The sequence below is a fragment of the Crocodylus porosus genome, unplaced genomic scaffold (genome assembly GCF_001723895.1).
Source record: "Crocodylus porosus isolate Cpor-Errol unplaced genomic scaffold, CroPor_comp1, whole genome shotgun sequence".
Lineage (NCBI taxonomy): Eukaryota > Metazoa > Chordata > Crocodylia > Crocodylidae > Crocodylus > Crocodylus porosus.
In genome coordinates, this window is record NW_017728951.1 from 24,299,671 (window position 1) to 24,324,388 (window position 24,718).

The window sequence follows — 24,718 nt, forward strand, 5'->3', positions numbered from 1 at the left end:
ACAATGGTGGGCCCAAGGCTGGGCATATTGAGGAGCCACCCCCAAAAAAACCCAACAAAAAACCCCAGATGATTCATTTTGACTTTTTTTTTTTTTAAATAAGAATTGTTATGGTCCAAAAATGGTGTTTTGCTTCAAAATTTCCTTTAACTATTCAAAGCATTTAAAAACATTTATGGTTCAGCTGAACATTTCAATTTTTTAAAAATGTTTTGGTTGGCCCTAAATTAATGTGCGTGACCCCCCCCACCTCAGATTTTCAATGTTGCCAGCAAACCAAAAAGTCTGCTACTCACCCAGCCCCATGAATAGGTACCCCTCACTCTGGACTTTATCTACGCAATTAATAGAAATTAAATACAGTCTAGGCAGCCTTTAGCTGGTGAAGGCAGTCCCTATATTAAGACAGTTTTTGATGCAAGGGTCAGCACAGTAGATAGTGACAAGACGGCAAGTCATAGCAGCTGTGCCTAGGGGCTCAGTGGCACCGCCTAAGTTACTGCACCATGGCCTGCGGATCATCCTCCTCCTCGCTGTCCGAGCTCTCCTCTGGCTGACTCAATGCCGGCACCTTGAGTGCATTTAGTCCCTCGTCCCAGGTGAAGCCAGTAGAAACCTGCAGTCTTGGAGCCTCCATGTGCTTTACCTCTTGCTTGAAGGAAGACAAGACAGGTGCCACTTGTTTAATATTAAACTCTCACTCCTGCCTCCATCATGCTTAAGACAGCAGGTATTCCCACCTCTAACAACAGCATAACCAAAATATCCCCTCATCCCTTGCTGGACAGTGACTTATAATAAAAACCTGAACCATGGAGGGATGAGCAACAGGCAAAGCCAGGGTTACTGCAGACTTAGCAGACATCAGGGGTGGGGAGGAACAGTTCATATTTATATAGGAGCTTTCACCCTGAAACCAAAAGCCAACAAATGCATTCTGCATACACAGAGCAATCAATTAACCTATAAGCAATACAGTCGCCCTAGAGGTAGAGGGTGACAGCTGTTTGATAATACAGAGTCATATTGCCTTAGAGACCAGGCCAAGAAGCAAACCATACCATATCTAGTTGCAACTGCAGCAAAGACTTGGGGCCCGTAAGAGCAGAACTAGCAGTAGATTTGGCCAGGACATGATAGCCAGGTCTCCCTAACCAGCAAGAAATGCCACAGCATCTGCCTGCCATGCTGATCACCTGAGTTTCTTTGTGTTCCCTCATCTCATAAGAGGTACTAGCAGATTCACTTCTGTTCCCTTGTTGTCTGTTCTCTCTCACATCCCTCCTCCTGATCTTGGATGTAAACAGGCTACTTTGAGAGTCCACAAAAAACTGCTTACATTCAATTTGCTACCTTTTTTTGAGGAACTTAATGATCCGCCTAGGCCAATTAAGGCGAGAAGGCCATTTTGGAGTGTGGGAAAAGAGCTGAATAATGAAACTCTGACATCAAGGAAAAATGGATCCAGCAATGGAATAAGATTGACATCATTAATAATTTTCTCATCACAGACCCTACATCTAAACCCCCTGGCTTTGCTTCACCAAGGCAGAGCTGGACAACACTGACCAGGGTTTGTACTGGACAAGGTAGACGTAACTGCTTACTACATAAATAGAATGTTATTAAAGACCCCTAGTGTGAGCGTGGCAAAAACTAAACTATAGCACACATCATGGAGGAGTGCCCTGTTTATTATTTTAATGGTTGCATTGAAAACCTGCACCAGGTTACTGGCAATGCTTTGCCATAGATATCAAATCTAAAACAGTCACTCCAGCTTTACTCCTCAGTGCTGTTGTTTATAGGATGTTTATAGCTTGTTCTGTCATTTGCTTGCTGTATTCCATACAAATAAATTAAATAAAACAAATAAATCTCTATTTAGCCATTTACTTTCTCTTGCCTAATATATAGATCATATGCGCTTTGGAGCAGGGACCTGGGGTTTGTTCTGGTGTTGGCAGAGCACCTAGGATAGTGACCTCGTGGGCAGTGACTAGTACACCTGCAGGCTACGATTAATATTCAAGCAGAATGCAACATGGCAAATCACCACCATATCTTTTGTCTCTTGCTGCCCCTCATCCCAGACTGGTCTTGCCCAACTTGTAAGGCCAAAGCCTGGAGACTTGGTCTGATTACAGGATATGTAGCTGCCTCACTACTGACCATTAGTAACCGAGCCCTCGGAAGAACCACGTGCCTGCCAAGCGATGATGAGAATCCCTTTAGAGATCTAATAACTACATGCAAAGCCTCAGCTATAATAGTGGGCTCTGACCAAGGCTGCTGCTACCAGGTTTATGAGCTAGGCAGAACAGGACATGTGTCACCACAGGCCTCAAAGTAATTTACTCTGTACTAGTCTGTCCAAACCCAAAATCCCAGGCACCATTTAAACAGTCCCTCTGCCAGCCATCCAGGGCCCCACTCCTTATTCATATTCCCCTCTGCTAGGCTCTGGCAGCCCCTCACCTTGGATTTGCTTTTATTCTCCTCTTCCTTCTCTTCTTCCTCTTCCTCCCAGCAATAAACTTCAACCCCACTGTCATCTTTGTCAGCAGGATGCATTTTCTTTTTCTTTGGCTTTGTCTCCTGCAGTGAAGGGTCAGACAGGGAAATCATCAGGAAGACTAAGTAATACTTCCACTTGAACAGAGAAACCTAACGAGAAGCCCTAAACAACAGCCCTCACTCTGTGCTCACGTACTAGTTACAACATGAGCCATGGGAGAAAAGTCACAAACACCCCAGGTTTCGTGTCAAGCCAACTACTAGGGGCCCAATGCTGACAGATGCCCCGCAAAAGGTGATGGCTAGAAAGCTCAGAGATAAAAATCACTTGTGGTGGGTTTTTTTCTTCCCAAAAATACCCTATTCCTATCTAGTGGTGGCTAGAGAACACAACGGGCCTGCTAATGCCTTGGGTGACAGAGAAGGGTCACTGAGCCCAAACTAAAAGCAGGAGCTCTTGCTGTAAGATCTGGTTACCAGGTTAAAATCTACCCTCATGATCACCAGCTACAGACCCCATCCATATGGATCATCTGGCCACACAGGATTGATTTATAGCAAAAGAATGGAGGTAGCAAGAGCTGAAACGAGCAGACATTACATGCCCATAATGAATGGCTTGCTGGGGTGCCATTTGTGATGGAGGACAGTTACTTTGATGGAGGACATAGCTCCTTTCCAGGAATATTGATCTTTTCCTATTCTTTAAAGATTTCATGTTACAGGTCCTGCTAACCTGAGTGGAAAGTATAAACCCTGAAAACCTCCTCCTCCAAGAGGCTTGAAGCACTGAGAAGACAGGGAAGATTATCGAGGCCATTCACAGCCCACCCCCAGGCTCTCATTTGGGCCCAAACCATCAGGCAGATGTAGCCACCTGCTCGCTTTCGGAGTCTCGTCTTCTCCGTTTCGCCTTCAGCTTAAGCTCCTCGCCCTTCTTCTCCTGCTTTGTTTCATGGAAGGGCAGGCCCAGAGACTTGGGCAAGACACTCAACTTCCCAGTGTCCTTAGGCAGGAGGGAGAGCTCTATGTGGTCCTCCTGGCTATTCACACTGTGGCAAAAAACAGGAGAGAAAGAAAAAGGAAGTTGCAGGTGTTGAAAGGGCCACCCAAGCTTCTGTTCCACCTAAGAACCCTTCATCTTTCCTCCTGCCCCTCTCATCTGCCACTTTACAGCCCCATGCTGGAAGCCTCAGACTAACCTGAGGACCCTGGCTGTGAGCAGCTTCCCTTCCGGCAGGTACTCCTCATACACAGCTTGCTTCGATACAAAGTAGGGGGCAACCTTTTGGAACCGGATTCGGCCTACAACAGAGCTGGACAAACTGAAAGGAAGAGCAAAAGGTGTGGATGACATCACATGCGCCTGCTTCGAAAACAAAGCTGTAGATGTTACAGGGCTTTCAGCACCAGCACCCACGGGAAGATCTGATTTTCTTTGTCAAAGCACTACACGCTTTGCACCCTCCATGCTAGAGACACAGGGCAGGAACGGCAAAGGGTGCTGCAGGTCAGGATCAAGGGATACAGGAAACAGGAACCTGACAGTGCACTCACCTGCAGCTTAGTCTGTACGTTTTTAAAGTAAGTTTGCAAGCTTAAGAAAAACAAGACGACAATCCTAACTTCCAGAAAGAAATGCACTGTGGAATGCTTGCTACACAACATGGAAGTCCAATTCTGGACCTGTATCTACACGACAAAACATGTTCACCCAGACCCTTGCCACCCACTAGTCCTCCAGTCAGACGCTACTCACGCAAAAAACACGCCTGAAGCCTTGATGCATTTGACGTAGCCTCGGATCAACTGGCCTTCCTTCACATCATCGATGCAAGTAATTTCAGCATCTTCCACTTCGCTATTGCTCTTAGGATTTGTTCTACAAGAGACAAGTGAGACAAGAGTTAAAAAACACCTCACACTGGCTGAATGGTCTACATGCTAATGTTGCTACAGGGAAGAGAGTCAGTCCCAACTGCCAGGGGCTGCAAAGGAGTGAGTCCTTTCCACAGGAGCAGAAGCATCTTCGTTCATTCAAGTGCACTGTCTGCCTCTTTATCCAGAACGTACACAGCGTAACAGAGCTCCGCGCTGTTGCACTGGGGATTTGAAGATAATATGCTTTGTCACAGTTTTCCTGAAATCTAATGCAATATGTAGGAGGCCAAAAGCACTGACTGAGGCTTTGTGAAAACATGGGGATTCCCGCCCCCTCCACGTGGGAGGCCAATACACAGTGAAAAACAAACATTTTTGTTTCAAAGCAAAGCCAAAGAAAGTTCAGTAAGAGGCAAGGTACAAAGTGAAAACCGAGGATGCACACAAAACCAGAGCTGAGCGGGCAGAGCTAATGGCACAGATAAATCTCAGTCAAACCTGTAACAACTGTAAATAAAAAACAATGAAATGTTAACCCAGACAGGGGGCTCCACATCCAGAGCCATGAACCTGCACCTTCTCTGATACACAGGAATTCCTTTATGTGGAACGAACAAACGTCCAAAGCCAATTTCATTTCTTACAAAGTCTGGACTGTTAGTCTGATGCTATAACCTGAGCACACATATTGGCCAATAGGGTTACAGAGCACATGAACTATTAAATACCAGATGTTGCCACACTTTTTAACTCTCAGATCTACAGCCAGAGGTTAGGACCCTTACCTGGACTGCCGGAGGGAGACTTGGATTTTGCCATCTTCATTGGAAAGGATGCAACACCTGGGTATGGGGGACAGGAGAGAAAGCAGAAAGCCCAATTTAAAAAGCCCTACAAGGAAGCAGAACCTCTTCTTACAGCTCCACGGAGCTTGAAACATGCCTTATGGGATACAAAGAGCCCAGTTCTCTGAGGCACCTGCAGTCTGTTGCAGACTGTATGGGAGAATGGTTCATACGTCTACTGATAAAAGGAACACCACCCATGTTACATGGTCCCCTGCACCACAGTATCTGAGCAACAGAATCCAACAGGTTACAACAGTCCCTTGCAGTATGAAAATGCAATTACTCCCCTGCTATAGATGGGAGGCTGACACGGACAGATTGACAGGCCCAAGACTAGAAACAGATATCACCACATAATGCAAATCAGTGTGCCATAATGTGCTACTTTACTGTGTAAAGTACGTCACCCCTTGTCCCTTGTCCTTAGTGGTGTGGGAGGAGGGGCAATGTGATCTCCTCACTAAGCCAGACTTGTTCCCTGTGATCATAAGAGACAGGCCAGCTGAGCAGGGAACTCCAACTTCTCTGCTTACAAAGAGGCAACTAAAGTTCCCTGGGGTGCCTCTCTAAGTGCAGCAAGCAAGCAGGTGCTTCACAAGCCCTTGAGCCCCCAGAGCACCTGCTCAGGGTGGCTGGAGAGTAGGAGGAACTCAGGCTGCTTGTACTCCTCTGCCGAGAACTAATAGGTGTCTGCTGCAATAAAGCAGCAATGTCTATTACTAATTTTTGTTGTGCCACTGATTTTCCTTTGATGTGGTGTGACAAAGGGTAGTGATACCTATTTGCTCACAACTTATATCACCATTAAAAAATGTTATGTTGGCACAAATGAGATGTCAAGCAACATCTGTTTCCACCCAGAGAGACAAGTCCATAACAGAGGTAGGAATTCAACATAGGTCTCTTAAATCCCAGTCTAATGCCCTACTGATTGGGATATCCTTCTCCACAAAGCAGGGGCCAAGAAGGGAACTAAAGGAGGATGCACACTTAGTGTATGGGATGAGGGATGAGGCTCCAGACATTTACAAGTAAGTTTAAGAACTTAAAAGCCAAATGCACTGGGGGGTTGGAAGTCCCTTGACAGTTCCCAAAACACCCTGAAAAGGTTTGTTTAAAGCCTCTTCAGCTGGAACACAACAAAAATGATTCAGGAAGAAGCTGAAATGTGCTGGACCAGTGTCAAACCCCATCAAAGAGGACCAGTTATGGAGGAAGGATCTTTCCAAGTCCCCCACTTGACTTGAGAAGATGAGAGGACAAGAGAAGCTCTGACCTGACGATCTCACCCACGCGGAAGTGCTCCCATGGCTGCTCCATGTACGAATCACTCAGGTGGAAGAGGCTGGCATTGCCAATCTTGCCAAAGGGAAGCGCCACAATCAAGCCAACATGAGGGGTCACGTTTTTTATGGTGCCCAAAGTGATGGTCCCTTTCTCTAGGGAGTAGATTCCTGCAGAAGGGAAGAGTTCAGAGGTGCTGAGCCAGATACCACATAGGTCTAATACATCCCATGGATCACATCCTCAGGGCAATGAAGAGTGACTAAAGAGGGTTCTGCCCCACTCACCAAACCATACCCATAGCATTTTGTTCATGTGTAGTTTGTGTGCTCTCACTTCACTACCCCTTTTGCAATACAATGCCAGGTTCACCCCCAACAAGCCTACCCTAATCTGCTGTACCAGGACCCAGACATGCCCCCACATCTGCTATACTAAGACCTGTGTTCATTAGTAAATGGTTTGCAGGCCACTAGATACTACTCAGAAGCAAAGCTGCTTCAGAAGACAGGGACAGAGAGTCAGCCTGGGACATTTGGGAGGAGAACTGCCACTTTACTCCAAAGGCTTGATGCTGTACAAAATGGACGAAGTCGTAAAACCAGTCGCAAAAACTCTGATCTCTGGGAAGTCAGGAGACAGAGTTTTGGTCCTGCACATGACACGCACCCAAAGTTAAGCTCTGAATCACAACCCGCTCAATTCAGGTTCCAGTCTAGGCCCACTTCTAATTGTTGACCACAACCTGGGTGGCGAGATGCCCGGGGGAAGACCACTGCTGATAAACAAGACTTTAACATACCTGTAAGAGACAAACAGAGGTTGGTGCTGGTGGGATTCATGCCAGTCACTGTAGCAGACAAAGCTTGTCCGCTCCTGAAGCTCTTCTCTGGGTGCTTGAAGACCTGGTAGGAGAGAGAGCTCTGCTCATCGCCAGGGAAGATGTCTCAGTGATTCATTTGGACTTTGACTAGGATAATCTCAGGACATGTGAGGCTCAAAATAGGAACTACGGACATCTAACTGAACCTAGATAAACAGGTTTATCCTACAACTAGGATATGTCCAACATCAGCGGTTTTGCAACATAGAGTGCAGCTAGGAAAAGCTGTGCTAATTTCCAAGTTGTCCACATGCTTTGAGAAGCAGACAGCTGAATTGGGCAGAGCAGCGCAAGACTGGTTCCACTAAAGCCCTCCATAACTCCAGGTCCCTACTCCTCATTGATACCCACTGCTTATCCACTCATGGACTGTGCTGGCCACATAGTGACAGCACTACACAAATGGCTAGCTTTAAAAAAAAGAGAAGAAAAAACAACAAAAAGCCCACCAAAAAAATGCACAAAAAATCCCACGAAAACAGCAGTTTTTGAGAGCTTACACTAAGGCCAAAGAAGAATTAACCAGAAGCTCTGCAAAACAGTGCAGCTGGAAATGCTGAAGGTAGGGCCAAACTCTGATGCTGGACCAAAAGCAAGGAGGAACAGGAAGGCAATTTGAAAGGCTCCTGCACTGGAGTGGAGTGTTTAATCTGCTGCAGGAAAGTGTTTTGGGCACTTTATTCTTTGGCTGCTCCTTACCTTGGGCTTGAGGGAAAGCAGCAGATGTGGAATCCTTCCTCGAATGTTTGGGGTGACCTCTACCTCCAGCCAGCCCTTGATGACGTTGTACTGTGGGGAAATCAAGCAGCCGCAGAAGACGACATGAGACTTAAGAGACACTTCATAGGTTTTAAGGCCACCGAGGACCATAATGATGCATGACAGGCCAGCAGGACCTCACCTAGAGCCTGCATCTAGTCCAATAATTTAAAGGCTTAGAGTTCTCTTTATATGTAACCTGATGGCGGGAGTGGAAAGAGAGAGGGGAAGAGGGGAAAAGCCTCCTTCCTTCCCTGTTCCTCAAGATGGGGCTTGCTGTTGGTAATTCGCTGCCAGAATCTACCTCACTAGGAAATTTAGGGGCCAGGAGAAACTTGAGGTCCCTTCCAACATTACCATTCTATGATATGGTCCTTAGTGATATCTTGGGTATAAAGGGGGTCTGCCCATTATTGTGGTGACTCAAGCAAATACACAGGTTGGGGCCAATACTGAGCTTACTTATGTCAAGCATAGGGGGGATTCCCAAGGGACTCTCCCTCTGGTATAACAGGAGAGTGGATGCACACTGTGCTGGGGTTATTTGACCCCAGTAGTCTTTCCTGCCATGGCAGGGGGTCGGACTAGATGATCTGCTCAGGTCTCTTCTGACCCAACCAACTATGAAACTATAAGCCCAATGTTAGCAGTCTTCTCGCCTTTCCCTGACATTATGCAGGATGGCTCTCTGACTCCCACCTTCTTGATGAAGCAGGTCACCGTCTGCCCGACTTTGTAAGCCTTGAGCCCCTTGCTCAGTTCATCCCCTTCAGTGTTCAGGATTGTGCAGCCTTTCCCCTTCAGCACACTGTTCACAAAGGAAAGAGACAGGAGAACCATCACAGCGCTGGAAGGCGAGGGAGCCCTCGCTGAGCAAAGCTCTGCAGCATGGAAGAGCCATGTCCCCCCCGGATGCAAAGGTTCCCACGTTCTTGTCTCCACCAATGGGCTTCACCAAACCCACTGAGCCAAGGCTCTTCCACAGAAGCATGCAGGGAGCTGGTGTTTGCTTTCAAGGTTTTCCATCTGCAAAGCGCTTACAAACATTAACCCAGGCTGGCACGAAGCTAAACGGAAACCAAGGCTCTTACCTTGGCCGAAGGCTGAGTTCTGGAATGGTCTTCGTGAAGTGTGGATGGGTGATGGGCAAGTACCTGGAAAACAGGAAGATGCTGAGTACTTTTCCCCTAATGCCCTCTGTACAGAGGCATTTACTGCCACCTCAAAGCAGAGTCATTTACGTTCTTTGCCTCAGCTTACCTTTGAGGAGTTTCCTCCCTTGCAAAGGGAGGCTGAAATGCAACCAGGAAGGAGCCGAGCAGCAGCCCCAGATGTTTAGATTGGGAGTTTGTGCCCAAACCCCACCGAATTCCAGTGGGACTTATAGATGGTCATTGCTGCTGAAAATCAAGCCCTTAAGGCTTTATTCAGAATGCACCTGGCTTCACTGGACAGCAACAGAAGCTCTGACTAAGAGGGACATCACGCATCTTCGTGCCTATAACCCTTATCAGGGACACACCTCTCACCTCCAGCAGTAAAAGTGCAGTGCATGAATGGTACAGAAGCCCCCAGCCTGGGCAGAGTACAGTGGAAAATTCCCCTGGGGCTTCAGCCTCTAGAGCTGGAATGAGGAACATCTGAATTAAATCTGCTCCATCACCAGATTCCCCAGGAAGGGACCAAGCAGCTCTCTCCCTCTACCTGTGCGTCTTCACATCTCTGCCTCCAATGACCCACGCAGTCACCTTCTGGCCAGGTCTCAGCTTGGATGTTGGAAAGGTGCCAATGGGAACTTTGTCCAAGATCTGCGATGCGTGGATACAACCCGTCAGGTTGTCACTGATGGCAACTGTGATGTGGGTGGGCTTGACAGACTTCACCTTCCCAGTGACTGTATCCCCTATGCACAGCGAGTGCTGCACTAAAACCAAGGTCTCCTCAAATGTCTCTGACTCTTTCCGGGGTCTTATAACTGCCTTGGCTGGGCTTTGCACTGCTAGCAGGACTCCGTGTTCACCCGGCTTCACTGTTTTTAAGGTCACCAAGATGGTTTGCCCCACCTTCAGTCTCTCCGAGTCAAAACGGAACGTGTCATTGAAGTGACAGGCCACAGGGATGGCAGTCAGCTGACCCGTTTCCACCAATGAGGCAATGGCAAACTCTTCTGCAACATGCTGCACGACAGCAGAGTGCTGGGAATTTTCCTTCAACTGTGAAACAGAGATGACTTTGCTGTAGGAACATCGGATTGCAATGCCAGGACATCCACAGCCCTCCCCAGCACCCAACACCTCTCCCTCCCTGCCACAAAAGACACAGCGATGATGAATTTTAGACGAGAAACATTAATAGAGGAAGATGCACACCAGGGTGAGTAAAAGACGAGTCAGACATACTTGCTTGACTTTTTGGTTCAACAGCTCTTCTCGAAGGGAGACGTGAACTTCGGATTTAAGGGCATTTACATGCAGAATCAAGGCTCTAGCTTTCTGACCAGGGACCAGGTGCCTGTCTATAAACAAGAGTGAGGATGTTAACTTCTGCTGGCAGTGAAGGATTTCAAGCAACTGAGACCTACTGGCATGTAAGAGGTGACCAATACCTGGAGCACCTGGATTAGCTGAATTACTAGTGGTACCACGCCCACTTAAGGAAAGATCCATTAGTTACAGCTACTACTAGCAGCAAGATGTACAAGACCTCATTTCTGGAAATGAAGACCAATGCCCCCAACATTAGTGGCACTGAAAAAAGTGACAGAAAGCACAATCAAGCTGATTTTATAATGGTATAATTCCTATTATCTGGAATCAGTATGCAGATTAGAGGGCGTGCCCAAACATAAATGGATCTTTAAACAGTAATAAAGAGGCATTATAAATGAAATGGTCATGTTGTACCAAAACACTACCTCTAGTAAACAATGATAGAACAAAATACTGAAAAACCATTCCAAATTCAGTGTGGCATCCCCATGGCATACCAAAATGAATTGCTGAAAACAGCTAGTATACACAGTCCAGCTTCTACGGGAGGAAGGAAAAGGTATTTATGGTAAGTTTCTCACAAATACATTGCTTCGCTCTACCAGACAGGATCTCAAAACTCTAAGGCCTACAAACACCTGGGAAGCAAAGAGCTATACCCATGTTACAGATGAGGAGAACAGAGGCACAGATGTAGCTTAATCAACTTGCCTCAATGAGTTAGTGATACAGTTAGAAATAGACCCCCAGGAGCCTACTCCTGCACTTGAAATAAGCTGTATTTTACATAATTTCCCCAGCAATTTATTTCATCCCAGACTAACGGGTTTTAGATCATGATGACAACACTGGGCAGAGCAACAAGAGAAGGTCATGTGACATTCCTGACCTCCCAGGTGATGGGAAGTGGCTGTTACAGTCAATCCAGCAATGCTGCTGCCACTAAAGAGTGCTGAGCCGTCCTCCTTCACTTCCTGAACAACCAAGTCCAGTTTCTGCCCGAACATTAAGCTGCAAAGGTTTTGAGCTGCTTTGGAATGCCCTAGACAGATGGAGGGAGAAAGAAGGCAGAAAGTTAGCTTCATCTAAATTGCGTCTTTGCAAGAAATGAGACTGTTTTCACTCTTGCTTAGAAGAGATTGTAAAAGCCTGTATTCCCACCTTTACAAAAGATCCTTCACATCCTAGACTGAGAGCTTGTAAAAAAAAAAAAAAATCTTTAAAACTTAATAGACATAGAAACAAGTTAGAATTACTTCTGCTGAACTGCCATGATTAGATGCAAATGCTCCTTTGCCCTACAGAAACCTTGGCACACGCTACTATGTGCAGGAGAATTTGAAAACAACTGACCAATCTCATTCTGATACATTAAGGCAAGTGAAAGGCAAAGGTTTATTTTAAAAAGCCAGCATCAAAAGTTGGAAATGTAATTCAGAGTTTGGTAAAAAACAGATTTGGAAGCCATATGGTTTCAAACACAAATAAATGTGTTATTTAAAAGTCAAGGGCCAAAATTTGCTAATGTTATCTGGTTAATCATAGAGAAGTAGGGCTGGAAGGGACTTCAAGAGGTTATCTAATCCAACCCCCTGCTTGAAGCAAGGGAGGTCTCACCTCCCATGCAGGGATCTATCTGCGACCTTGGTGTTATTAGCACCATGCTCTAAGCAACTGAGCTAAAACCTTATCCAAGCATGCAAATACTCCATTTGTGTTGCAGGCACAGGTTTTTAAAAAGCACTCATGTTGGCCTAACAACTCACACTGACGTTAGTGGGAGTTTTGTTGCTGATGTCAAAGAAAGCCAATGCTCAGATGAGGAGAACAGAAGCAGAGGCATGGTATTGGCAAATCCCAACCAAAAAATGGACCATTTCTTTACAGTTGTGTGATGACTGGGGCATGTATAAACATGGATTTCTGTGCCCACAGATACTGCAAGTCCAATTAAGGTTGTCTGATAAAAATCAGTCATCATTATTAACCCTTTCAACTGATTACCTGGGCTTTGGAACTCAGGGCACAACTTCATTATTAGTATCCCTTTCTAGTTCATTATTAGTATCCAGCTGACGTCAGTAATGCACAGGTACTATCACGTTAACCCAGTCCACAGTTGTTTCTTATTTTGACAGATGTGTTATACTTGTTTGCATAATTGCTACAAAAAGACACCAACAGAAGCAGATTTTGAGGTCAATTAATGAAGTTCTTCGTGGGCTGAAGGAAGTGTGGTGAAAGCCCATGTCCATGATTTATTTAGTCTGTGGGATGCAAATCTGCCCTGTCTTCTTCTAGTTTCAAAAAGAAAGTACCAGTGAAAGATTCTTTTTCCCAAGGCTGCTAATCTATAAATGAGCAGAGCTGTTCTGGCAGCCAGACACAGAGCGCTAACACAGCCTGGCTCACTGCTTTTCCATTTATTCTATTCTTCGTTTGCATTTTTCCAGCCTTTTCATTATAGTCTCACCATTACATCTTCTGCATTTCTAAGGTGCCTCCTCTTGGTGTCCAGGTGTCACTCTATTTAATAACTCTTTCCTAAATTGAAGCATGCACTGATATTCCTGTCTTTGGTGCATATATCTGGATATCGTGAGGGGCCTTTACACAGGTGATCAAGGCTCTCACCTGAGGGAAAGCACCCAGGGAATTCAGGCCTGAGTGCCAGCAATTGCTATTCACACTGGCTCTGCACAGCAGCTGTGCACACAAGCCAAAGTGCACTCCATGGCTGTTCAGACAGCATCAGGGGAAGGCAGGCAGCATGTGCTTTTTTCTATCAAGAATGAGCAAGCTGCAATTTCTTCATTCCTTTTGCACACAAAGCAGGTCCCACTTCTGCCTTACCTCTCCAAGGCTTATCCCTAGAGATGTTCTGGTCAAGGGCACTAAGACCTGATCAGGTAAATCCAAACAGAACAGTAAGGTTCCCAGGATGCCCCACAATTCTGCTCTTCACCTTACAGGGTCTGGGGAGCACCTGTTTTGATCCTCTGCACCTCGCTTACTCTTTCTGGTCTACATCAGGATGAGGATAACATCACAGCTTGTGTCTCTCCTCTCTGTCCTCAGTCACTTCAGAGCTCGGTTTGCTCCCACTGAGACTGCAAAAATCCCATGGATTTCTATGGGAGCATGAGGCCTTTCCTTTGACAGATATATGTTTGTGCCCCCAAAAGTTCCCTTTGTTCATAGCCTTTAAAGGCCAGGACTCTCATTCTACATACATATGGATCTCTTAATAAGCTCTGCTCACAAATTAAGCCATTGCTTTTCTGGCTCAATTTATCTGAAAGAACATGATGCATTTTCTCTTGGTTTTATTTCCCAAGAGCTCAGTTTTGTGCTCTGACCACATGGGCACAGGGCTGTAAAAGCTGGCTAAAACCTCACCTCTTTTTCTCATGATACTCCTAACCTCCTTCATCTCCTCAAAGCATTGGCTCAGCAAGGAGATGCTCTTGGCAGCAGGATCTTCTACGCTACATTCAGATAGCTTCAGGCACAGGAGAACCCGCTGCTTCACCTCATCAATGCTTGTCACTTTGGCAACCACTGTCTGTCCCACCACAAAATGCTCCTTGGTGTCTGTCACAAACTTGTCACTCATAGCCTGTGTGGGAAAAGGATGAGGGCATTAGGGAATTACTTAAACCATGTTAAACCCCTGTGTGGACAGTCATACTCAGCATTAAAGTGGCTTCATTCCATTTACTTTAATTCACTTTGGAAGCAAATTTAAAACAATCATAGCATCAGTCTTCACCCCAATCAGCTGGGCAGTGAGTCTGCAGATGTGCTGTTCCTTGAGCCCTTAAGCCTCCCTCTCAAACAACTGTGAGGTGCCAACAAGCTGCTTTGTAAAGGGAAGTCAAGCCTGGCTTACCGCTTTGGGTGCCAGTCCAGCCAGGCCAAAAGGAAACTCCACGAACACTCCGTAGGGCATAATGTTCTTCACGAAACCAGTCAGCTGCATCCCTGGCTGGATTTCAGAAAAGCTCCTCACCACCTGCCCCTCCTCAACAGCAGAAATCAATGCAGGCTTTCTGCACAGCATCTGAACCACAGTCAAGGACCAGAGCCTTACAAGCAGAAGAGGAGACAGAAACAGCCCTGATGCTTAACAAATCCCCTGCTACCACCATCTACCATCAACTATGGTTTCCTAAAGTCCTTGCAAGTTCTGCAGTACTGCAGTTTAAGAATCATGCCGCTTGGGTTACCATCTTGCTTTCCCACTATTGATTATTTAGCAGCCAGTATCTTGGATGCTGTTAGAATTACATCATACTGCGTTACACCATGTGAACGATGGAATTCTAAAATTATGGCCTGAGCAAAAAAAAAACTGTTGTAAGTTGCTTGCTTAAAATCTTGTTATACTTGATATTCATGTGAAAAATGTGTGGTGTGGCTTGGTACCCCAAGGAAGTACAAGAGCTACAAACAATACCCATTTATGACAAGATTTGCAATATTATACAAGGCTCAGTTCCAGCCTGGGAGGTACACAAGAAATCAGCTGTTCTGACCATCACTCGTTCCCAAGACTGGCCCAGGTTTCATGGTACCTTCAGCACTGGATACAGCCAGCCCACACCAAAATGTGTGCAATTCCTACTCCTTCTGTACAACCTAGATATCTAACACATTGCCCCATCGAGCGATGTACTTCATGGCCAGATCCCCAAAGGATACAACATGCCCTCCCTTGTCACTTAGGCACATAACCCGGGGGAGAATGTCCTCCTCTTGAAGCCAGTGCCACAGGAGTTTGCAGTTAACAATGTGGTCAGACAGGTGCATCATGGGAAGGTGAGCAGGAACATTGTCTGACAAGATTGAGACCTCCAAACCATCTTCTCTCTTCTTCAAGACTTTCACATCCACCATCTGAAGAGATAATGGGAGACATGTGAAAATGCAGCCCTGTAATGGAAACTGCTAAGCACTTTCAAGGTCCCCATCCACTGCAATCTGAGGGTGGCAACCACTGTGTTGTAGGGATTCTAGCTTAGCATCCCAGCTATGGACAAGGACTAGTCTTATTCCAGTAGTGATGAAACTCTGAAACCCTTACATATTTGTTAAAAAGGATGACCATCCCCACCACCAGAGAGGGCAAAGCCCTGAAAAATCCATTTGATTTCAGATTTGTGGGAGGGTAGGCTCGCTTCAACCCAAGAGAACAATCCCAGTCTTGTAGCAGTGATATTTGTGCTCAAGTGCCGGTAGCATCTTCAACCCCAAAGGGATTCCAGAGCACATACAAATCCTGCTATTTTCTTTGGATGGCACATATTTAGCCAACACTGTCATGCAGCCACCTCTGGAGCAAGACAAGGCAGCTGTTAGCACATCACAGCATTAGTTTCAGGGCCCAGAAGTAAAGCTCACCCCACCCACTGGAACTACTGATGTCTGCATCACAACTCAAGCACAACCTCCTCTGCTTCTCCCACTTCAAAAGATGATCAGGTCCTCCACATGCATGCCTCTGGGAATAGCTTTTCTAGATACAAACTGTTGCCCTGAATTGTCTCCCTACTACTGTGCAAGGGGAGTGGAGACTTGTAGAGTTGATACCTGTCCAGTTTCATAGGTCACTTCCCGCTTTTTCTTTGGAGCCCACTCTGCTTCGTCTTCCAAAGCTGATTTGCTAGTCAGGTTGAATGACAGCAGCAGTTTCTCCTGCTCAGGCTCACATTTGAGGATTGTTACTTTGACAACCTGTGGAAAAGAGAGGAAAAAGCGTTCAGCACCATATTGCCCATAGGGCCACCCCTGACCCTTCTATCCAGCACACTGCAGCAGGGCAAGCAAAGGCAGCGAAACAACCACGCAGCAATTCTCTTCACAACCACAGGTCCCAGCTCCTTAGAGACATCAGCAAATTCAGCTTCACAAAGCCCACCAGAACAACCACCTCACTACAGATGGGAAACAGGAGTTCAGGGACTTGCCCAGAGTCACAGTGCTAGCTGGGAGCAGGTCTCAAAACAGAGACCATATTTCTTGGCTCCCAGCCACATATCCAAAGGACAGAGACCTTGCTCTATAGCCAGCAGGATGAAGGACAGACAAAAGATCCAGAAAAAATTCTGACCAGAACCCAGACCTCACAGATGATGAATTAATCCCTTGATTCAAACAGCAGAGCCTGGGCTCTTTAACACTGGCTAAGGTACCAGGTCTGGAACAGGTCACTTAAAAAGACTGATGAAGCACCATTCTCCAGACCCTGAAAACAGGGTAAGCAAGGGCTGCAGCACAAATGCCCCAAACCCCTGCTGAGCACCTTGATCAACAAACACTCTGGGGCCAGGTTTCTTTGTCCCCCAACTTTGAGAGTCATGACTATTCATGATGCTCTCTAATCCCAACAGAAGGTAGCCCAGAAGCCATGGCAGCAGCTCATTTACAATGTGCATGGGCCAGCTCGCTTTAACTTGCTAGGTGCAGTGCCATCTCTAGCCAGTCTGTCTCCTGCTCCCATTCTTCCATAGGTAGGAGGTGGTAGGAGGCTGTTAGTTACCTGGCCTTCACGGAAGACTTTCTCCGGGGAAGGAATGGGCTCTGAGCCCAGCTCATTCCTGGGGACCAGGCCTTTAACATCATTGTAGAACTTAACGATGCAGCCGAACTCCCTGGCGCATACCACAACGCCGTGCGTGACCAGGCCAGGTTTCGCAGCTGTGTAACTGGCAAGGACTGGAAGTTTGGAACCGATGAGAGTCCTCTTCAGAGTGAGGATGAGCTTCCTCTCTTCAGGATGGGACAATAACACCTAGAGGAACATGGGGAAAGGGTAAGGCAAGGTGAAGTGAACCAACCCTTGAGTTATACTCACTGCATACAAGCCACTTTCTGCCCCCCATATTTGCTTCAGATGTGCAGATGCTGCAGCACTTTTCCCCATTTTTGTGCCTCCTTTCCAAGGATCTCAAAGCCCTTCACAGATATTAATGCAGAGGTAGAAGGCAGGCCAGGGTGGATGCTTGGAAACTAACTGGTTCAGAGGCCTGACCTTTTGTAGGTGGCAAACCCACTTTGTCAGATGCTTGAGGCTCATCCTTTAAACCAGAGGTGAAGCCTGCAAGGTAGCCTGGACCTGTTCTCTGTCTTGGAAGCTCTCATGGGGAAGAAACATGTTGCAGTAGGCCAACAGACCATCCAAGAATGAAACAAGCTACTCCTTGCCTCACCCCCTCAAGTGTTTGCATTTTCAACCCAAACCTTGAGCTAATACCAGACACAGCTGGGAGATGATACCAGCTTGGTACCATGGGAAATGTCCAAAAGGAAACCAACTGTGCACCAGCACAAAGCACCACGTGACCTGGTAGCCAAGTTCAATGGAAAAACCACCACTTTGGAAAATGATCTCCAAAGACTCATGCCTGTTATCAGCTAGATCAGTATCAAGACTGTGCCCCAAAGGACATACGTAGTAGTTAGCAACAGCAAACATACCAAAAAAACAGGATGGCAAACTATACGTACACATGCGAAAAGAGAAGCAAGTAAGTGTAAAGCCAGCACCTAAATCATAGAATCATAGAGTCAGGTCGGAAGGGACCTTGTAGATCTTCAAGTCTCACCCCCCGCCTGGGCAGGAGAAAAACTGGGCTCAAATGACTCCAGCCAGGCAGGCATCAAGCCTCTTCTTACAGACCCCCAGGGTAGGAGCCAGCACCACTTCCCTTGGAAGCTGGTTCCAGATCCTAGCTGCCCTGACAGTGAAGTAGTTCTTGCGGATGTCTAATCTAAACCTCCTCTCCAACAACTTGTGGCCGTTATTCCTTGTTATGCCGGGGGCGCTAGGGGAAACAAGGTCACTCCCAAACCCTTTTGGTCCCCCCTAGTGAGTTTATAGATGGTCACCAGGTCTCCCCTCAGCCTTCTCTTGCGAAGGCTGAACAGGTTCAGGTCCCACAGTCTCTCATTGTAGGGTCTGCCCTGTTGTTCCCGGATCATGCGGGTGGACCCTCTCAATGTTGTCTACATCCCATGTTCTACCTCCTTCCAAGGACGACTTAGCTGTGAAAAGATGCTACATGGATCTATTTTAAAAGGTGAGGGGAGACTGCTCCAAATGTACATGTGGCCAGATCCAGTGTTAAAGTACTATCATTTCAAAACACTTTCACTGTTTGTCTATTCCAAGAGAGCATTCATCAAAACACAGCCCAACAGAGAAGCTAGCAATACTGACAGGCATCGGCAGGGAGAACTGCTGGGATTTAAAATCCTTTACGAGGTTTGTTTTAGAAGCCAGTACATGTCCATTAGTCTCCATGTGTCTTTTCAAGTCGTGGCTGCAGTTTATGAAGCTGTTAAATGTAGTAAGTGAGTGTATTTGGCACTTCAAGACCTTTTTGTGAGAGGATCTCTGAGTATTGTAGTGAAAGGCAGCAAGGCTCACTGCCAGTGCTTTACCAACAGGAAACAGTTCCAAAGAGTGAACTGAAAACCCTATTACCTTTGGGGGCACAAGTTAAACACCCATGGCCTGATTCTCAGTGATTTGTGGCATGAAGGATGCTGAGCCACTCCAAATAAATAAATAAATAAAACCCCACCAAAAAAAAAAAAATAAAAAAAAAATATCAGCCCCTAGCTATTTCTGGGGACCAGCTAGGCACAAGGAGATTCCCAGCCTGGATTCATGCAGCAGCAGGTATAACCTGCCACACAGCAGGTGTAACCTGTTAGGCCACACAGCAGCAGATCTGCCACCAGGGCCCACATCTCCTAACATTCAGTCTGATGCCCAGCAAGGAGGGGAGCAGGGAAAAGGGAGTGATTTCATTTTCACATAGGCACTGCACACTCACAAAACAGCCAGCACATGTGTGCACACACCCCTGTGGAAGGAGAGAGGATCAAGTCAGTCTTTAAGCATTCAGGCACTGCTCTGGTGGAAGAGTGCGATTTAAAACAAAGTCAGCCCCCAACCCCCTGTCAGGCCCATGGCTGGGGTCTCACCCGGCACTTGACTTGCTCTCCCATGCTGTACTTCTTCTCAGGCTGCTTCAGAAGCATGTCCGCCAGGTGCAGTCGAGGCACCAGTCCCTTGATGTGATCAGTCACCTTCACCTGCATCCCATGGGGTTTCAGAGCCAACACCTTGCCCTAGAGCCCCCAAAGAAGAGAACAGGATCAGCCATTGCCCACATGTGACTGACGGAAATGGCTAACATATAGGCCAGACCACCCACCTACTACCACCACCAAACAATAAACCCAGGTCACCTGGAGATCAATCTACCACACTAGCGACATGCCAGGCTCCAGATGTACTTGAGAAGCAGCACAGCTCCCCTTGTAAGACTGTGCTGTATTCATGGAGCATGTCCTGGCTCTGCTGAAGTCAGGGACAAAATTCCCATTGACTTCAGGAACTGAGGACCTTACATATCTGACTGCATGTCTAGCCAACATGCAATCAGGTATGCTGGGCTTTGGAAAGGCTGTGATACCCTCACTAAGACATGTCAAGCAATAAATCTGGATCAAAACCTCACTCAGCACAGTTACCTGCAACTGAATTTTGCTAGTACTGTTCTTGAATTCTCAAATGCCAAGTCCCAGAGGGCATGAACAAGGCAGAGGGAAAATGCATTAGCTTAAGTGTTCCAGCAAGCAAAGGACCCAACAGCACCACATATGTAACATTCTCCTTGATCTTACCTCCACCACATGCCCAGGAGGGATGTCCTCATATCTCAGAAACGGAGCATCAATAATTTGACTAGAAAGAGACATAGCAAGGGGTGGCCTGTAAGTCAGCTTGAACTTGGAGGGAAACCCAGCAGTGATAAAGACCATCCTGCCCTCACCTCAACTTGCAGACCTCCAGAATTCCTCCCTTCCCCCAGTCACTTCAGTTGTTGGTCCCCCCACTGTCCCAGTAACTCCTTCCTCCCTCTCCCTGAGATTTTACCAGCACAGCTAAGTTAGACAAAGTAGGGGTGCTCTTTCCACACCCTCGTAGCTGTCACAACGCTGGCTAAACTCCATGGTGGAGACTATACAAACAGCAAGCTGGGAACTCCAGGTTCTGGGCCCCAGCCAACCAAAACAGCATGATTTTTGCTGCCTGTCATCAATACTTTCACCCCCTTACATTCACAAACAATTCAGTAACTGCACGCAGAACTTACCGCTTCAGGGACAAAATGGCCACCTCATCCATAGGGCTGTAGTCAATGATTCGACATGTGTGTTTGCTTCCCGTCTTAAAAACCCTGGGCTTGAAGGAGTTTATGGTGTTTGAGAGATGTCTCAGCTACGAAAACAAAGAGATGACTAACTATTTGGAAACAGGAGGTAGAGTTGATCTGCACAAGTGAAACTAGGGGTTCTCTGGAAAGGGTTCAGCAATTCTCACATGGGTGCTGCTATGCCAGAGATCCATAGATCTCAGCCTGATGGGAGGTCCATGCAAGCTAACATCCACAGCAGAGCTCTGTGGTGCTGCAGCTGTCACACTAGGGGTAACCTACCAAGCCCAGGGAAAGATAGCCCCACAGCAGTCTGGACTGAAGGCATCACCCACTTCAACTTCAAGTCATTAAGATGGTATTGAATATTTCACCTGTTTTCTGTGGCATCAATTAACTTCCCTGATAAAACCCCAGAAGGAGCCTATCCTACCCAACAAGGGTTAAGTGTCATCTCCCCGCCTTGTGCCTCGTTTCCCCTGTTTGCAAAAACAACCCCACTGCCCCCAACACACCCCATACACCTCAACAAAGAGCAGGTTTGGGTGGAGTTTGCCTCTATTCAAATCAAACCCCTTCCTACCCAGTAGATTTTATCTGGACAGACAGCTGTGTGTTTCTGGAAGCAGAAGTTTAAAGAGGCAAAACCCACTACCTGTTGCAGTATGTACCACCCATGGAACCCTACCATGTTCCAGATGCAATATCACGTTAAAAAGAACATTAAAAATATACATTTCCTTCTTTAGTTGTTACTACTGTGGATTATTAGCCTGGGATTAATGACTTTTCCTGATAACTCTCTTCTCCTGGATAACGCATAGACTGACCACAGATTTTGACTTCCCAATTCTTGCACATTAACAGCACATGGTGATGTTCACATATCAAACACTATGGAGGAATTCTACTACAAAGGTTTCCACATAATATTATCACACTGCCCCCTCAGAAACTATCTTTTGGTCAGCGATTGCACACAAACGTCTAGCAGCTCCATCACCACAGTCACTTGGCCCTAGCTCCCAGGGCATTTATTACCGTACTTACCCGTGCAAAGGCCAGAGTGCCATCCTCCAGCTGAAAGATGGCACCAGCCTTTTTGTAGAAGCCCTTCACTGTACACTCTGCCACCACAGCCCCAAAGCGATCACTAGAGAGCTGGCTTAGCAAGCCACCGGGCTGGAAGAAGGCCTGCCGTAAAGTGAACCGTACTGCCTTGGATGTAGGGTGGACAGATAGGATGCAGGCTTTTACCTGGGGAGAAGACAACAGCACAGTGTAGGCCAGCAATGGGAAGACGTGAAAGTGTTTTCAATCGCACATCCTATCATTAAGCGTTGCAACAGATCCCTAGGCTGTATCTTTGGGACTTCAGAGGTGACAGAAAGCACTATGTCAAACCCAGTATCTTTACAGGCTGGGAAACTCTTCTTTAGTTATTTACACTGGAGAGGCTAGTTTGGTGCCAGCGAGGTGGGAAGAATGTGACTGCAAGCAGTAAGTCCTCCCCAGAAGCCTTTCCCCATTCTGTACAACATGTTCAGCTTCCCAAACTGTAAGAGCAAACTCTCTGCTAGCTATACCCTCCGGCTCCCAGAGCCCCTAGTGGCACATTCAGAATTCAAAGAAAGCAGAGAGGGGAGGAACTGGGGAGAAAGCTTGGGAAAATAAAATACTCAAAGCTAATTCTGCCAACCATCCTACCAACTGTCGTTGACCCCCTCCCTCCTTTACTAAGGAGTTGTTAAGGAAAAAAAGGAAAGAGGGAATTTAAGGAGCTTTCTGGTTCCCACAACCACACCCCCATCTACTTACAGTCTGGTTTTGTGAATAGCTCCCGACTTTTTTGGGGTCCAGATGCATGAAGTCCACGATCCCAGTGAAGGAAGAGAGGAAACTCAGAGTGAGACCATATGGAGTCACCTAAAGGGAAGAAAGACATTCTTCAGCAGGGCACATCACAAACAGACATCCCACTGGTACTCAGCAGCAGATACATTGACCAGAACAGGCCCATGGCTCAGGTGTCTACTTCTTGCATCTGCTAGAAAAGAATCCTTCAGCATTTGTCCTGAAAGCCATAGAGGGCCCCAAGCCTCCAGAGCTACCCATTTCTTCTGCATTCTGGGATTCCAATTTTCCTTGGAAAATAGACTGTGCACGTTGTCATGGTTCCACAGAGCTTGTCATGAGCCAAAAACCCCACAGCAAGACAAGGCACAAGAACATGGAACTTCTGAGCTTGCAAAAAAAATAAGTAAATAAAGCTTCAGCGCCTGAACTGAAGCTTTGATTCTGCCAAGAGCATGGAACAAAAGCTGGGCGGGGGGAGCTGTTCCCATTCATGGGAAGGGGTATTGACATGACATCTAAAGCTGCCACTTCTAATGCTTGAAGCCTTACTAAGTTTACTTTGATGAAGGCAGAGCACAAATGGGAGGGACTAGATCGCTGCAGTCTTCCAAAGAGGTGTCTCCAGAGGGTGGAGTTTAGGGGAGAGCCACCATTCTGTGGGGCTCCCTCCCGTGTCCCTAGGTGCAGCAGGAAGGGCAACTAGTCCAGGGAAGGGAAAGCTTGACACTCCATCAATACTACAGCAAGCTGCCACCTTTCATCTCCAGCCTCATGTGGGAATGGAAGGACTCACCAACTCTCTAGTAGGAAGCTGCGGTAGGAAGGGTGATGCTGTGATGGGACACTAGGTCACCTGCTCTTGTGCCTTCTGAGTCAGACCTACTCATCTGCAGACAAAAGGCAGACCTTACTCCTACCGAGTACCTGCTTTTCCTTTATGCTACAAAATCACAACGTGGCTCATCAGCACTGCAAGCCAAGGGGCTTTGTAGTTGGCAGCACAGAGCTCAGTTCCCACACGAAGCCAACAGGCAGAACGTCCTTACTTGGATTTGCATATTCTTCCAGTTCCAGCTCTCGCTCTTCAAGGCAGAACATATCCCTGGCCAGCCGTCCCTGCCCACTCAAACCCTAGGTTAACAAATGCAAGTTTACCTTCTGAACCTGGGCTTTCACCACCAGCCCTGGCAGCAAGTTACTGAGCGTCCAGTTCTGTTCTTCTGTCGCAATGGCAGCAGCAACCTCAGATCGACCCACAGACAGACGGACAATCCTCCCACTGTTCTTCACCTCCTCGACAAGACAGTTCAGGTACTGCCCTATTTTCAGCTCAGCCCCTACAAACACAGGACACATGCCAGATAACCCACTGCCTTGCTAGTCACCTTCTGAGCCAGAACTTGGAGCCTCCCTTTTGGGGATGGGAGAGATGCTGAAAGGCAGTTTAGTCCTTAGCCCCACTCAGACCTCAGCCTCTATGCAACCACACATTGGTTGGGGATGATCTAGGCACAGCTATGCCTATGTTCTACTATGAATATTTCCTAGGCTTTTGCTAGCCGCTGCATGGGGTGGGAGGAAATTCCAGCTCCCCCCCTCTCCCTCGCTGCTATTCCCGTGTTAGGAGGTTTTTTTTATGCCTTCCTCCAAGGCATTGGGTGTTGGATGCAGCCAAGGCTGGAGATTTTCACTGAGCTGTGCCAGTGCTCCTGCTGAGACTTATTCTGTAGTTGCTCGGGGATGTAGGGGGGAACTGGGACTAGCTTCCCAGATTAAGGACAATAAGAAGTCCTTCTTTAAATACATAGGGGGTAAAAAGAAGGTCCCGGGTAATGTGGGGCCCTTGCAGGGCGTGTTGGGAAATTTGGTCGTCACACTGGACGGTAAAGCTAACATGTTTAACGATTTCTTTGCCTCTGTCTTCCTAAGTAGGGACCAGAACAGCCACCTCCCTGCTGGGCCCCCCTC

At 47.0% G+C, this 24,718-nt stretch overlaps 1 protein-coding gene across 1 annotated transcript in view; it reads right to left on the reverse strand.

Moving 5' to 3' along the window:
* Positions 1–24,718, reverse strand: part of LOC109324002 (protein RRP5 homolog) — a 40,709-nt gene that overhangs the window by 5,215 nt on the left and 10,776 nt on the right. The window contains exons 7-31 of the mRNA XM_019555719.1: positions 23,906–24,087; positions 22,712–22,819; positions 21,944–22,150; positions 20,834–20,958; positions 20,361–20,421; positions 19,656–19,802; positions 17,203–17,454; positions 16,254–16,397; positions 15,366–15,560; positions 14,554–14,724; positions 14,061–14,280; positions 11,551–11,703; positions 10,572–10,687; positions 9,877–10,385; positions 9,264–9,326; positions 8,872–8,980; positions 8,113–8,202; positions 7,333–7,435; positions 6,523–6,700; positions 5,184–5,240; positions 4,277–4,399; positions 3,720–3,842; positions 3,395–3,569; positions 2,479–2,598; positions 506–652 (exon numbers count right to left, since the gene is read on the reverse strand). Coding sequence (XP_019411264.1) covers positions 506–652; positions 2,479–2,598; positions 3,395–3,569; positions 3,720–3,842; positions 4,277–4,399; positions 5,184–5,240; positions 6,523–6,700; positions 7,333–7,435; positions 8,113–8,202; positions 8,872–8,980; positions 9,264–9,326; positions 9,877–10,385; positions 10,572–10,687; positions 11,551–11,703; positions 14,061–14,280; positions 14,554–14,724; positions 15,366–15,560; positions 16,254–16,397; positions 17,203–17,454; positions 19,656–19,802; positions 20,361–20,421; positions 20,834–20,958; positions 21,944–22,150; positions 22,712–22,819; positions 23,906–24,087 — 3,878 coding nt within the window. The remainder of the gene's footprint in view (positions 1–505; positions 653–2,478; positions 2,599–3,394; positions 3,570–3,719; positions 3,843–4,276; positions 4,400–5,183; positions 5,241–6,522; positions 6,701–7,332; positions 7,436–8,112; positions 8,203–8,871; positions 8,981–9,263; positions 9,327–9,876; positions 10,386–10,571; positions 10,688–11,550; positions 11,704–14,060; positions 14,281–14,553; positions 14,725–15,365; positions 15,561–16,253; positions 16,398–17,202; positions 17,455–19,655; positions 19,803–20,360; positions 20,422–20,833; positions 20,959–21,943; positions 22,151–22,711; positions 22,820–23,905; positions 24,088–24,718) is intronic.